Below are 14,451 nucleotides of genomic sequence, written 5' to 3'. Positions count from 1 at the left end.
GTGTAAGATAAAGAAAGAGGCTAAAAGAAAAGAACACACACACGCATACATTAACTGCCAACAAGCTTAGATCCAAGAATTGGCATTCGATGAAAATAAAATTGTTTTAATGGCTGCTCTCTTTAACACGACGTCTCCTCCTGCTGCAGTTTATCAGTGAGCAACGTGTGTAAGATCAATTCTACATCAGTACATCAGCTGCAAAGCAAAACATTTCCCTCTTTAATCACACTGAGTCTGAACGATTCCCGCTCTCGCTTAACACACAGGCGAGCGTGCTGCTGGATTTAGGTCCTCTGTTGTGTTTATTTTATACTTTAATTTGGTTTAATGTGTAGTGTTTTTAATATATGTTAAGATAGAAATTATATATCAAAAAGAATAGGAAAGAAGGGTGAAAGAAAGGAATAAGGCTGAAAAGAAGGAAAAAGGTAAAGAAGCAATGCAGGAAGAAAAGGAAGGAAGTGAGAATGGAAGGGAGGAAAGAAGAAATAAGACTAGAAAGAAGCAGGAAAGAAATGAATAGGGGAAGAAAAACGAAAAAAGGAATGGAAGGAAGGGAAGAAAAATAAGACAAGGAAGGAAGAAAGAATAATAAGGAATAATACTGCAAAGAAGGAATGAATTAAAGGAAAGAAGGGGAAGGAAAGGAAGGAAGTAATATGGGGAGAAGGGGAAAAGAAGAAAGGAATTTGGAAAGAAAGCAAATCAAGGGAGAAATAGGAAAGAAGGAATAAGACTAGAAAGGAGAAAGGATGGAGGAAAGTACAGTGGAACCTCGAATTGCGAGGAACACGGTTTGCGAGTGTTCCGCGAGACAAGCAAAGATTTTTAATAAATTTTGACTTGGAAAACGAACAAGTCTTGGTTTAGGAGTACCAAGTATGTGATCACAACTGAGCCAATGTTTTTTTTCTCTCTTGTGCTGTGGAATTGTGGGTAATTGTCTCCCGTGCGGGATCTTAATGCGTGTCTCTTACTGGTATAATCAACATCCGTGCACGCGTATACTGTTTACTATAACACTGTGACCACGTGTAAGTTTGTAAAACATATTTGATTTTGTGTCTGTATGCGTGTGTACACATTTACATACACACACATACACACACAGACACACACACACACAGACCCCTCCTACTTTCGCCTTTACAGACACACACACACACTCTTTCTCTCTGCTCTACGCAGAAACACTGCTCTGTCGCGATTCTTTTCAAAGGTAAAGTGCAGCTTAATTAGATTTATTTTTACTTTACAGCAGTAATTCCATTAGTGTGTCACTCAATCCAGTGTCATTAGAGAGATTTCTTGTTAATTTTTTCGATAAAACAGTGTTTCCGTCGTGTGCGCATGTGTGTGAAAAGAGTGGAGGAAGGATAACTGTAAGACGAGAAGGGGGAGGGGTTCCTTACTTTAAATTCACACACATACACACACACACACACAGACACACACACACACACACACATAGTGCCTGCGCGCACAAACGAAAACACTTTTGTCTGGATTAATTTTTACTTTTTTTTAAAGATGTAAAGTGCAGGATAATTTGTTTTATTTTTATATTTTGTATTAATAATTTTTATGTATTTAAATCAAATAATTCAAATAATTAGATCAAATAATTAAATATCTCATAAAAATAATAAAATAAATAAAAATAATAAAAATAGTTTCCATTATTTCTTACGGGAAAATTTGATTTGATTTATGAGTGTTTTGAAATACGAGCCTGCTTCCGGAACGAATTATGCTCATCCAAGGTTTCCAAGGTTTCACTGTAATGATGAAACAAAGGAAGGGGAGGAAGGAAGGTAGAAAAAGAGGGTCTGTACATGGCAATGGTGTACTGCATGTCACTGAAGCATGGCTCCTCATACAGGCATGTTCCTGAACAGAGATGTTCTCTCTACATAGTTTCCAGGCTTGGAGGACAAACAGCTTATAAAAGAGGTGTAACAGCAGACAGATCAATTCTCTTCATCACAGCTTGAGCTGTAATTGTCCAAAGGAGACCTTCCTGTTGGAACAAGAGTCTCTGCAGCTTGCAAACAGCCCATGTTCTTCTTCATGCGCTGACAATTTGAGCGCAGCTGCTTAATTCCGGTGCCGTCCAGACCAGAAGAAGACTTGGCGGCTACAGCAGGATTAAACCTGTGGCATATAGCAGAAGCAACTAGGCTGCTCATCCCATGTAGCACAGCTGTGGTAGCCATTTATACAACGTGCCACACATTCTTAACACCACTCGCGTCAATGTTTTCTTCTGATATTCCTCTGTACACACATACATGAAGACGTGCAGAGAGAATTCAAGCCTCTAGGTTGATAGGCCCCACATCTTCAATGCAAAAATCAAGGGAAGAAAGAGGGAGAGGGAAGCATGGGAAAGTCAACAAAGCCAAAGGACAATATCAGAAAACACTAACAGTTGTGTGAGTGTGTTTATGGGATTTTTTGACCATTCTTCCAGAAGCGCATTTGTGAGGTCAGACACTGATTTTGGACGAGAAGGCCTGGCTCACAGTCTCCACCGTAATTCATCCCAAAGGTGTTCTGTCAGGTTGAGGTCAGGACTCTGTGCAGGCCAGTCAAGTTCTTTCATGCCAAACTCGCTCATCCATGTCTTAATGGACGTTGCTTTGTGCACTGGTGCGCAGTCATGTAGGAACAGGAAGGGGCCGCAAACTGTTTCCACAGTGTTAGGAGCATGAAATTGTGCAAAATGTCTCGGCACGCTGAAACATTAAGAGTTCCTTTTACTGAAAGTAATGGGCCGAGTCCAACTCCTAAAAAACCACCCCACACCAGTTCCAACCTGAAACACTCCTAAACCTTGTGGAAAGCCTTCCCAGAAGAAGTGAAGCTGTTATAGCTGCAAGGGGGGCGGGGCCAACATCATATTAAACGCTCTGGATTAAAAATTGGATGTTACTAAAGTTCAAAGGCATGCAAGCAAATACTTTTGGCAATTTATTGAATGTATACTGTTAAATATATATATATATAATTTCCTTTTTTAAATACAAATTTGATGACGTGGCATGAATTCCTGGAGGACATCCAAGCGAAAGCTGCGACACTGCAATGGTACATTTGTTAAAACTGAGATCAGAGTCTAACTTTGCGCATCCTCCAGGCATGCCAGACCTTCCTGAAGTAAAGCTGTTTCTGCGTCATCACAGCTTTTATTTCTGTACAGACTGGAGAAAAAAAAATTAAAGGCATGGCATGGAATCTCAGAGCAGTCAGTTGCAATTGTGCCATCTGGAAGACGAAAACATGTCACAGATTTTTCATAATAACAAAAAAAAAAAAAGAAACCACTGGGAGCATCCATATCATTCAGTGAAGTGAAGCCAGACTGCACTAATAACCCCCTTTTCACTTTCTCCGTTCCCCCCCTCTTTTAAAACATTGTCTGGAGCAGAATTTTTATTCCTAGTCTTCTTTTAATTAATGATATTAATGTCTTGCTCGTGTTTCTTAATAATTTTCTTTGCTCTAACAGCAGAGCAAGAATTGAAGACTGCTGTCTTGAGACTGGGTTGCTCTTTTTGTTATTCCAGTGCTCCAAGAAAGATATACATTTTTACAGATCACAGAATTTGTGATCATTACAGTGTAGCATTGAAATGCCAGAAACGATTAAATCTTGGAATGAACGAGCTGTTAAAGCTATGGTAATCTGTAAAACCAGCAGGACTAATGTTAGAATTCATTACTCAACAACTGTACGCTATACATAAAACCTATCCAGTCTTACCGCATTGACCTGCTCGTTTGCCATTTTTATCCAGATATACTGCCTGGCCAAAATAAAATGAGAGACACTCTAAGATTTAATACCTTTAGCTTAGATTATGGGACACAATGTGGTGTACCAGATATTTGAAAAAAATGATTCATCATGCTCCTAGAACCACTCTTTCACAATCAGACTCCTGGAATATGTGATTAGTGGATTAAACCTGGTGATTCAGGACATTCAGGTCGCCAGCTGACTTAGTTTTATTGCCACATAACGTTGCTGAGTCTCGAACTGGGCAACTAAAGCAACCCCAGATCATAACACTGTCTCCAGAAGCTTGTACAGTGGACACTATGCATGATGGCTTCATGTTCTTTTCTTTTTACCCTGACGCGACCATTGCTCTGGAAAAGGCTCGGACATGGACTCATTATCCTTTTTTTCCATCGCTCCAAAGTCTAATTTTTATGCTTCCTAGCAAATCGAAGCCTTTTTCTGATGAGTCTCACTAGCATGAATACACAGGTGTTTATTCCCAAACCTGTGAGTTCTCATCACATTGCACACATGCTTTTTTCTTTCAAGTTAGCGGTTCAGCACTATCTGTCCATTGTCTGTCTCATTTCCATGAATTTTAGCTAACTTCTTTTTATTTGCTCAAGTCAGGCCCTTTTCTCACCAAATTCTTTCACATTTTTTTAGCATACATTAGCTAATCAAATGGCATTGGTAGCTCTGTGGTAGGCTTTTTATCAGCCATGTCGAAAGAAGGCTTGGGATCTTGTCTTAGCCCTACACCTCGCCACTGGTGTTCCTCGACACCCTAAGTGCAGGTCCCATGCTCAGATGAAATGGACGGGTTGTATCAGGAAAAGCACCTGGTGCAAAACTTGTGCCAAATTTTTAACAATATGCAGATTGGATAATCCACTGTGGTGATGCTTTAAATAGGAGCAGGTGAAAAAACAACAAAGATACTGTAGATCCAATTTATTAAATAATAATTGAAAAGACAAACTGTTGATTGTTAATGAGGTTGTACACAGGTTTGATCTTTTGCAAAATCTTCAATACACTCCCATCAAATTATGTGGAAGTGTTTTACAAAAGCCTGTGTTTTAAGCCTCTGTATGCTCTTGGCCAACATTCTCACTGTATACGTTCACTCATGTTCAATCTTCAGAGATAGGGCTTTTACTTTTACAATGTTAAACTAAAAACAAGATGAACATTCCTGCACTAATGTTAGTCCCATTATTAATAAAAATAAAAAATAGCTCCGTCCCTTTAACCTGATTTCTCATTCAAGTTCATTTACACAGCCAGGATATTAAGAGAGCCAACCCTCAGAGATCTTACAAAGAGGTAAAAGTAGAAACACAGTGTAGAAGAGAGAGAGAAAAGGAAGCAAGGGGTATTTTTTTGTTTAGACATTCCTTCTTATTTTAAAAGACATTACAAGCTTTTTCCTTTGTGAACCAGGTCTACAGCTTTTTCACAGCATTATAGCAGAACACAGAAAGCTGCTGATTTTATGACACGAGTATGTAGAATGATCACCGGAAAAAGTTTTGTGGACATTCTACAGTAGGTGAATGTAGATGTCAATCCCCTTGCAGAAGATACCATCTCTACCAAAGTTTACCAAAAATAAATGATCTAATAATTAACTATGGTTGCGTTCATATAATGAGGCACATTGCTCAATTCAGATTTTTGGTCAGATTGGATTACATGTCATGACAGTTCACTTTGTCTCTACCGTGAAGGCGTCCTTCGAAACGGCACGTACAGTATGCTCACATCGATGCGTCTTTGCTCACGCCATCTGGGATAAAACATGCTATCACTCATTCATTTCAAACAACGGATGCGATTTTGCAAATTCTGCTTGGGGTCTCGCTCTGGAGGATGGCTGGCAGTTAGTCAGCTGGATTTGTTGAGGTCCAAAAGAAGGAAGAAAACCAGACGTCTGCTGCCAGTGCTGAATAATGACATCACTGCGCAGAGGCAGAAAGTCATTTGAATCTCATTCTCTTCTCATTAAAGTCACATGACCACATACTGAGTATAAACCTGATCTATGACCACATATGAAACTGACTGAGGTCCGATCTGAAGGAAATCACATTTTAAACTTAAGATGGCCATAACAATCAGATCTATGTCATATTAATAAATAAAAAAATCTGATCTGAGTCACTTCAAGCTGGTAATGTGAATGTAGCCTCAACTTATCTTAAAGTGGAGTTGACTACGAAGAAAAGAAAGAAAGTAAAAAAGAGTGAGCTATCCATCAAAACAGTCACCATCTGTACTCACACACTCATATACTTACACCCCCTGCAGCAAGAGAGAGAGCGCGGGAGAGAGAGTTGATTGGGATTAAAAAGGTCAGAGTGATAATGTACAGCTCTTCATTACACTAATATCTATAATGCATTATAAATCCACCTGCACTGAATAACTGCTACATCATACAGTAATCCACTTTATGAAGGCAGTATAATATCTCACATTCATTACACTGTACTGACCCAGCACTGTTTTACCTGCTAACGAGTTCTAGATTGGACTGTACCACTGCACACTGTACCACGGGGTCGAACTTTATGAAGCCCATCCTCTTACACACACAGGTATAAAGTGAGTGTAATAAAGCTTTATGATTCAACTAATTAATTAACCTGTATCCAGAGAATGTAAGAAGAAAATGCCGTCTATAGCCTCATGATAAATTCAGTCCTGATGTTAGTTATGTGTAGATTATAAGTATTTATAAAACACACTATACCAAGTCGTACTGATTTCATGTTAGATGTGATGCCTGTTTTGTTTCTGAGTCTGATTCTTGACATTTTTGAAACACTACAGTACATGCTAGGTAAATGCTAGATAGACTTTTTTTTCCCTTTTTCTATAATTTGTGTCTAGTTCATACTATGGCAGTAAAATGCTTATACAACCGCCAGTGAAGCTTATACATAAGAAATAAATATGAATAAAAAGAAATATGAAAGAAAATAAATTTAATTAGTAAAAAAAACTTTACAAATAAGGGCATAATAAAAATATTACAAAATATAGAAATATAGAAGAAAAAAATAAAAATTTGTAAAAATTTGGAAGTGACTATGGGTGTGCAAATATGCATAAAAAGTGACTTATGAAAGTGTCTATTAAAGTGTCTTGTGCAATGGTCCAGAAATGAGAATATAAATATATAGTGCAGGTGTGTATGAATGTGTCCATAGTGTCCATGATAATTTAAATATATAAAAATACTAAAAATAAGATATGGCAGCAATCCAATGGGACAAGGCAATATGGGGTAGGACAAAAAGATCAAAACTACCTGATCTGCGTCGCTACCCAATTTTCATTCCGTATGCTCAAATGGATCCGTCTTGGACACGTGACTAGGGCGTCTCCATTTAAAAAAAAAAAAAATACACAGTCACTGGAACTGTGCTCATTTTTAACCCCCCAACAATATGTTGTTAAAATATTATTACATAACTACAGTAGGCCTAAATAAGCCTACAGAGGCAAATCGCAAAGCGGCAACACCGTAATTTGTCCTGTTAGAAATACAGTAATCACACGTCCAAGATAGCAGCACCATCTGCACGTCCAAGATAGCAGCACCATCTGCTTCCTGATGCAAATCAGGAAGTAGTGCAGATCAGGTAGTGACATTACCTATTCAGAAGAAACCAAGGCTGGAACAGGAGGAACAAGGCAATTGAAGTGACAAACAAAGATTTCAGATGAGAACGCCCTCTGGTGGTCTGCTGGGGCTGAGTGCGTGCAACTTTACTGTAATGATTTGTTCATGACATCATTTATCATAACTTAAAATTCACTCATGAATTTTTAGTGAAAATAATCAAGTCTGACCGGAAACTGCTCAATCCACAGGTGTCACTCCTACAGTCCGTCACCTCTCCACAAGAAAAAGAAGAAGAAGAAGAGCTCGAAGAAGAGGAAGCAACACAGGTAACGTGTCAGATGGCGTTTGTGGCTGTTTGCTTATCACCTAGCAGTCACATTCACACTGTCTCTAATTTACACCTCTTTTTTTATTTTAACACACACTGCTAATGAAACACATTCTCTCTCTCTCGTTCTCTTTTTCACAGGGTTGCCTCGAAGAAGACAAGACACAGGTATAACTGAGTTAGTGTTTAATTTAAGAAAAACAGAAACCACGATAATAAGGAACCTCTAAAAAACTGAAATTTCCTTTGTATTAATACACCTGTTATGATTAGCTTCCTACTTGTAGACTATAAAGCAGAGCTGCTATAGTACACCGAAGTACTTATTTAGTAAAATTAATAATAAATACTGACAGTATGTGTGGGATAAACTGTATGGATCTCAGAGAGATAACTAAACATAAAACCTGTTAATAAAGTGTCAAGTATATTGAAAATACAGCACAGTACAGTAGGTATTGCTTAGTGTACAATTATAAGTAATGTAGAGTATAAATAGTGTTCACGTATTGATAAAACTGCATGTTTTGTTTTGGCTTAATTTTTCACAACTAAGGCCTGCATCAAATGATAAAATTGAAGGTGACATGAGCTATACATACAACTTAAAACGAAACGAGTGATGCTGCGTTTAACATGCGAAAGTCCTTTTGTCTTTTTTTATTTAATGCCTGATGTTTAAATATTCAACCTCTGTGTTCATTATCTGATATGTAGATGAACATCGTTTGACCTGTCTATTTATAGCAGATGGTTTCTCATTAATTGCAATGTATATTTTTAACACATTGGAGTTTGGGTTTTAATTTTAGATATGCATATTTTCATATCAAAATGAACCTTAAATAAGTTAAAGTTAATTAAGGGTCAGTTTACAAAGTATATTTAAAAAAATGTTGGCCTGGTGTAGGTTTTACATAATGATGTTTTGTCAATTTTAATAAAATAAATTAAGCTTGTAAATGTGCTTACCGAATAGTGCAAAAGTTTTGACACCCCTCCTTACCTTAAAACCAGACTTTAAAGAAATACAAGAACGTAGTCTTAAGGAATAGGTCTCCAGGGTTCCTAAAGGACTTTTTTTAACTCTAGAAAATCAGTCCAGTCCCTGTATGAAACATTTAAGAATAAAACACCATCTAACTTACGGCATGAACCAGTGAGAAACAGGTGCAGATGATCAGGCGGGTGATTAGTTACTGCTGATACTGAATGCTGTGCGGTTGGAACAGACGAGAGGGGAAATGAGGTTGCTGATGAGGTTGTTACTTAAACATCATCAATCAATCTTTAAATTGTATCAGCCTGTCACAGTAAAACATTTGGCTCCATTTATTTTATTTAATTAATGATAAAGAAATAAAGGGGTGGCTCAAGACTTTTGCAAAGTACTGTAATTCTATTTAATGAGTTTTAATTTAAGTGTAGACATTAACTTTGTTTTTGCTTTTTGATTTAGCAACATTTTTGTTCTGTTTATTTACACTTATTTAGTTGCCAAAAAAAAGAAAAGAAAAAACAAAAATACAGTACCTGCCGATGCAGTGTACTATATTCATTAATACAAATACAGAAAAACAGACAATTAATTTGTAATGTGTACTATGCGATTCTCTGATAGTAAATTGAAAATGAAATTTACGTCTTTTTGCTTTCAGTTATTGTTGTTTCTTTAAACATATTTTAAATGCGATTAGCAGTGTTTAATGTATTTAAGTAGGGATGTTGAACTTTTTATTCCTTTGATGTGAGACTTATACAAGTCAGAATGAAGCGAATTCATATTTGTAAACCAAAACAGCAAACCTCAGGGAACAAGGGAGCTCACCTCAGTCAACTTTCACAAGAGTTTGATTAAAATAAGAACTAAAATGCAGGAAGTTTGATTTTATTAGTTTTTTTGTAGCAAATTTTATTTGACTCTGAGATTGAGAACAGGTCACTGGACAAGGAGGTGAGAAAGGGATTTTCCTGAAATCCAGGGAAATGGATAAATCAGCGTAATTCATAGTGATAAGCAGTTGATTTATAATTCTCTGTCTACAATGTGCTTTGTATCGTACAGCTCCTCCAGTACCAGACGCAAACGGAAGGATGACAGAAAACATAAAAAGAGGTGGGGCACTCAGACTCATGACTTGTCTAACATTATGCTGGGTTTAACACCAATAACTGATACTAGGGAATATTGACTTTCAGTTGGCTGTTCTTCTTTTAGTACAAGAGAGAGGGAGGGTGAGAGAGACATGCAGTGATAAAATACAGACTGATAAAAAGTGAGAGAAAAATAGACATCTGGAGATAAATAGAGGGAGAGAGGGAGATATAGAGAGACAAAATGAGTGAGAGAGAGTGAGGAAGACAGAGAGAGACAGTTAAAGTGAGACGGAGTGGGAGACAAAGACAGAGATTGAACGGGACAGAGTCAAAGAAAGATTATGGGACAAAAAAATAAAGAGTGTGTGTGTATGTGTAAGTGTGTGTAAGAGAGAAATAAAAATAAAGGAAAGACTTCAACAGAGAGTGACAGAAAAAGAGCAAGCCAGAAAAAAAGACAGAACAAGAGGTAGAAATAAATTTTTATACACACAAAAAAGAATGAGATTATGATAGAGAGATGCAGAAAGCAAGACAGAAAGAGTAACAGTGTGAGAAGGAGACAGGAAGAGAGACAAGCACAGAGAGAGAAAGATAGTGATAACAGAATGATAGAGAGACAGAAAGAGAGGTATAAAGAGAGAAATTAAATGAGAGAAAAAGAGAAAGTGAGAAAATTAAGTCAGAAAAGGAGACACAGGGAGGAAAAAAAGGAAAGAGGGAAATAGAAAGAATGAAGGGGATGAAAACAGTGTGTGACAAAGAGGTGAAGATAAAGTTTTGCTTGTGTGTGTGAGACCAGCATGATCCGCTTGAGAAGAATTATTATGTTTGATCAATTCACTCACGAAATGAAATTTCTGATTTAAACTCAGTGTGCAAGTCATTTCACTCTCACAGCTCTCGCACAGGCCCCTGTTAACCCCCCCTGCATGCCTTACACGCTGCAGACCTCAATTTACATGTCTGATTTCATGTCGCAGTGGAAATTCGCAGAGGTAAAAAAAAAAAAAAAAGATGACTCAGGCATCAGTAGTGAGTCTAAGAGGGTAAATGTGCTGATTTGAGAGTGAAAGAGCAACGTTCATGAAAACACGATAAACTGCAAGAAAATAACAATAAAGTCCCTGGCAGAGTGCACTTAAAGTGGAGACACATGACTCACTGGCCTAAAGAGTGTCTTTTCAATAGAGAAATATGGGCCAGAAGGGGGGACCTTCCAATGACAAAAACAAGATGGAATGACTTATAGGGAGCATCTACATACAAGAAAACATGATGAAGTGCCCTATAGGTTGACCTTCCCGTGGAGATAACAGGATGCAATACCCTATGGAAAGCAGCTACACGCAAGTAATTTTAATAAATTTTCCTATACTGTTAACACATGATGAAGTGCCCTGTAGGCTGCCTCTCCAGTGGAGAAAACAAGACATCATTGTTACGCGCATGCTGGATTGATGCGTGTCGCTCTCTCTTACTCTCTCTTTCTCTTTAGCCGGCGTCTTAGGGAGGCAGGTGCTTGGTTTTGCCTCTGTCTCTTTACTTTCTGCACGTTTTGTCTTTGGGCCTGATACCTGATACCCGGTGCTACCTAAGGGATCACACAAAGGGGACGAAGTATCAGGACCCTTAAATTAACATATCGGCTCATTCCGGCTGATTGCCTGACGGCGGTATTGCCCGGCAACCGTGTGTATAAATGACCGCGCCTTGCCTGTTCAGAACTCCGTGTGGTAGCAGCCTGCGGATCTGCCCGTTCTGAACAGTTTATGCGCGGCTATGCCCCTCGCGCGACCCGCATTATTACAATCATGCTCTATAAAGTGTCACTACATACAAGAAATTATATTGAAATGCCCTATATGGTGCCCTCCCAGTGGAGAAAACAAGATGCAGTGCCCTATAGAGAGCAGCTACAGGCAAGAAAAAATTATAAAGTGCCCTATAGGATGCCTTTCATTGAAGAAAACAAGAGTGCCCTGTAAGGTGACATCATATACTGTACACAAGGACAAGCAGTACCTTATAGGGTGACCATCCAGTGAAGAAAACAAGATGAAGGGCCATATAGGGTGACTTTCCAGTGAAAAAAACATAGTGCCCAGAGAAAACAGGATGCACTGGCTAGTAGGGCGCATCTACATGCAAGAATACATGTGGCCCATAGGTTGACCTTTCAGTGTAGAAAGCGAGATGCAATGCCCTACAGGGAGCAGATACATACAATTAAACAAAGTGCCCTATGCAGTGATGCAAGATGCAGTGTACTACAGTATGATCTTCCATGGAAGAAAACATTAAGTCCCCTATAGGGTGACCTTCCAGTATAGAAACCATAAGGGAGTACCTTATAAGGAGAAGATACATGCAAAAAAACATGAAGCAGGGCCCAACAGGGTGTCCTTCCAATGGAAACACATTATATGTCCTTCCTTTAGGAAGCAGTTATACACAATTAAACATAATGAAATGCTCTATAGGGCGCTGTTTCTGGAGAGAACACAAGATGCAGTTCCCTATAGGGGGCTGCTCCATGCAAGAAAACATAAATAAGTGCCCTATAGGGTGATATTCCAAGGGAGAAAACAACATGCAGTGCCCTATAGGTTCTGAAAGAACCCAGGTTCTTCCAGTCCAACTGTAGCATACCATGTCATTATTGTGCTGGCTTTGTGCACTGGGCCATCATCATGCTGAAATAGGTTTGGACCTCTAAGTTCCAGTGAGAAGATTTTATACTGCTACAGCATGCAATGTCATGCACATCAGTTTCACAAGCTGGGAGAACTTCTTTTCAACACTGGAAACTGCTCAGTTTCAGAACGTTAAGTGCAATGTGAAAGTGGGGGACTAGGCAAGGGGCACAATCATGCTCAGGAACAGTACACTGCAAGGCAACCGGTGAGATAATAAATTAAGATAGTAACTGTGTGCGTGTGTGTGCATGTGTTTCAGCTGCCGTAGTGATTCTCGTTACAGACGACGATCACATAGAACAGACAGTTCTGACTGGAGATGTTCCAGCACAGAGGGCAGGTAGGTACTCAGAATGCGAGAGAGAGGGGTACTTTTCCTAAAGAAAAAAATATATTATTGGGTCAGTCAAATAACAAATTCATTTTCTTTTTGGGTAATAAACTAAAAAAAACATAAATTTAGAAGAAAATCATAATTTTTCCTCATAAGATATACACAGCAGCAGTTTATTTTTACCCAGCCTTTCCACCAAAAGCAGGAGCTGTTTTTTGGGTTTTTTTTTTACTCTCTGACTCTGAGCCATGTTGCTGGAAACGCTTGACTTTTGGCTCTTCCTACTGTTTCAGATAAGAAATCCAGCAAGCCCCAAACGTTTTTTCTCCTTTCTGTATCTTTGACCCAGAGATAAGCACCAGGAGTCAGAACACCTCACCTGAAAATTATTTAGAACTGTATTGTGCATTGTGCAAAAAGATAAAACAAGAACACAGTTCTCCAGATAAAACGCTCATTCTACCCCAAAAGTGGTACTGAGGTGCAGCAGGTGTCTGTTTGTTGTTGTTACCTTGTGTATTATTCTCTCCTGGGGCCAGTTGTGCATTTGTACATCAGACGCTTACGTCGTTCTATAATTTGGGGTTCTGATTTGTCCCAGTGCCAGTAACCAGCATCAGATGATGTTATCTCGTTCTGCTTGAACTCTTCTGTAAATGTCAACCAGTTTTTACAATTTAATTCACAAGTATTTATTGAACTTAACCTTGCACGTGCCTGGCAATAGTAACTTTTTAAAAAAAGAACATTCGTAAACATTCTCAGCATTGAGTTGTTTCATTTTTGACTCCCGCTCTGTGTTGAACATACATGATAACTGTATCTCATGAGTCTTTTTGCTGAAGCAGTGTAAACACCTTATGATTCTGTGGTGCAGATGTGAAGACAGCAGTAAATCAGGCTTTCAGCGCAGCAGCCACGGTTCAGGAGAGCGTGGAGGGTTTGAATGGTGTTCAGCAGTGAAGCTTGCCACTAAAATTCCCTCCAAGTGCACGGTAAGTGTGTGAGAGTGCCGCCCGGTGCGCTAATAGCTCCCCGCTGCTGCTCTCTTAAAGGCTGTCTGAAAACGTCGATTTCTTTTTTGCCGTTTAAATCGAACAAAAGAACGAGATGGTGCCATTTTACAGATCAGTACCACTCACAAACACACACACACACACACACACACACATACACACACACGCACACACGCACACAGACTTAATATTGATCTAAGGTCAGTGTTTGTGTTATCTGTCTAATAGTGTGTAAATTATAAAAAAAAAAACACACACACACAAATAAGCTCTATACTCTATGAAATGTCAGCATTCACTGTAAAAAAAATTACACAAGTAAAATTCACATGATAAGAGATGGACTCTCTTTATTACTGTAGATCTATAAGATCTTATTTTTGTCAGCAGATCATTTTAATTATTGTAAACATTTATCTCTAAAAACAATTTATAATTTATCTGAAATAGAATAAAATGTGAAAAAAAGAAAAAAAAAGGTTTTTGGGAATCATCTCAAACAGTCCTTAAACAATAACAATCTTATACAATCTTAAAAAAAAATCATATA

The 14,451-nt window shown here is 38.4% G+C and overlaps 1 protein-coding gene across 1 annotated transcript in view; it reads left to right on the top strand.

Moving 5' to 3' along the window:
* The window catches only part of srrm4 (serine/arginine repetitive matrix 4), an 87,046-nt gene that overhangs the window by 61,161 nt on the left and 11,434 nt on the right, over positions 1-14,451 (top strand). The window contains exons 4-8 of the mRNA XM_053481340.1: positions 7,676-7,753; positions 7,897-7,923; positions 9,821-9,871; positions 12,811-12,891; positions 13,763-13,880. Of these exons, the coding sequence (XP_053337315.1) occupies positions 7,676-7,753; positions 7,897-7,923; positions 9,821-9,871; positions 12,811-12,891; positions 13,763-13,880 (355 nt within the window). The remainder of the gene's footprint in view (positions 1-7,675; positions 7,754-7,896; positions 7,924-9,820; positions 9,872-12,810; positions 12,892-13,762; positions 13,881-14,451) is intronic.

Source organism: Clarias gariepinus, chromosome 21 (assembly GCF_024256425.1).
Source record: "Clarias gariepinus isolate MV-2021 ecotype Netherlands chromosome 21, CGAR_prim_01v2, whole genome shotgun sequence".
Classification (NCBI taxonomy): Eukaryota; Metazoa; Chordata; class Actinopteri; order Siluriformes; family Clariidae; genus Clarias; species Clarias gariepinus.
The sequence above is the reverse complement of the archived record's forward strand: the minus strand, read 5'-3'. Positions and strand labels throughout refer to the sequence as shown.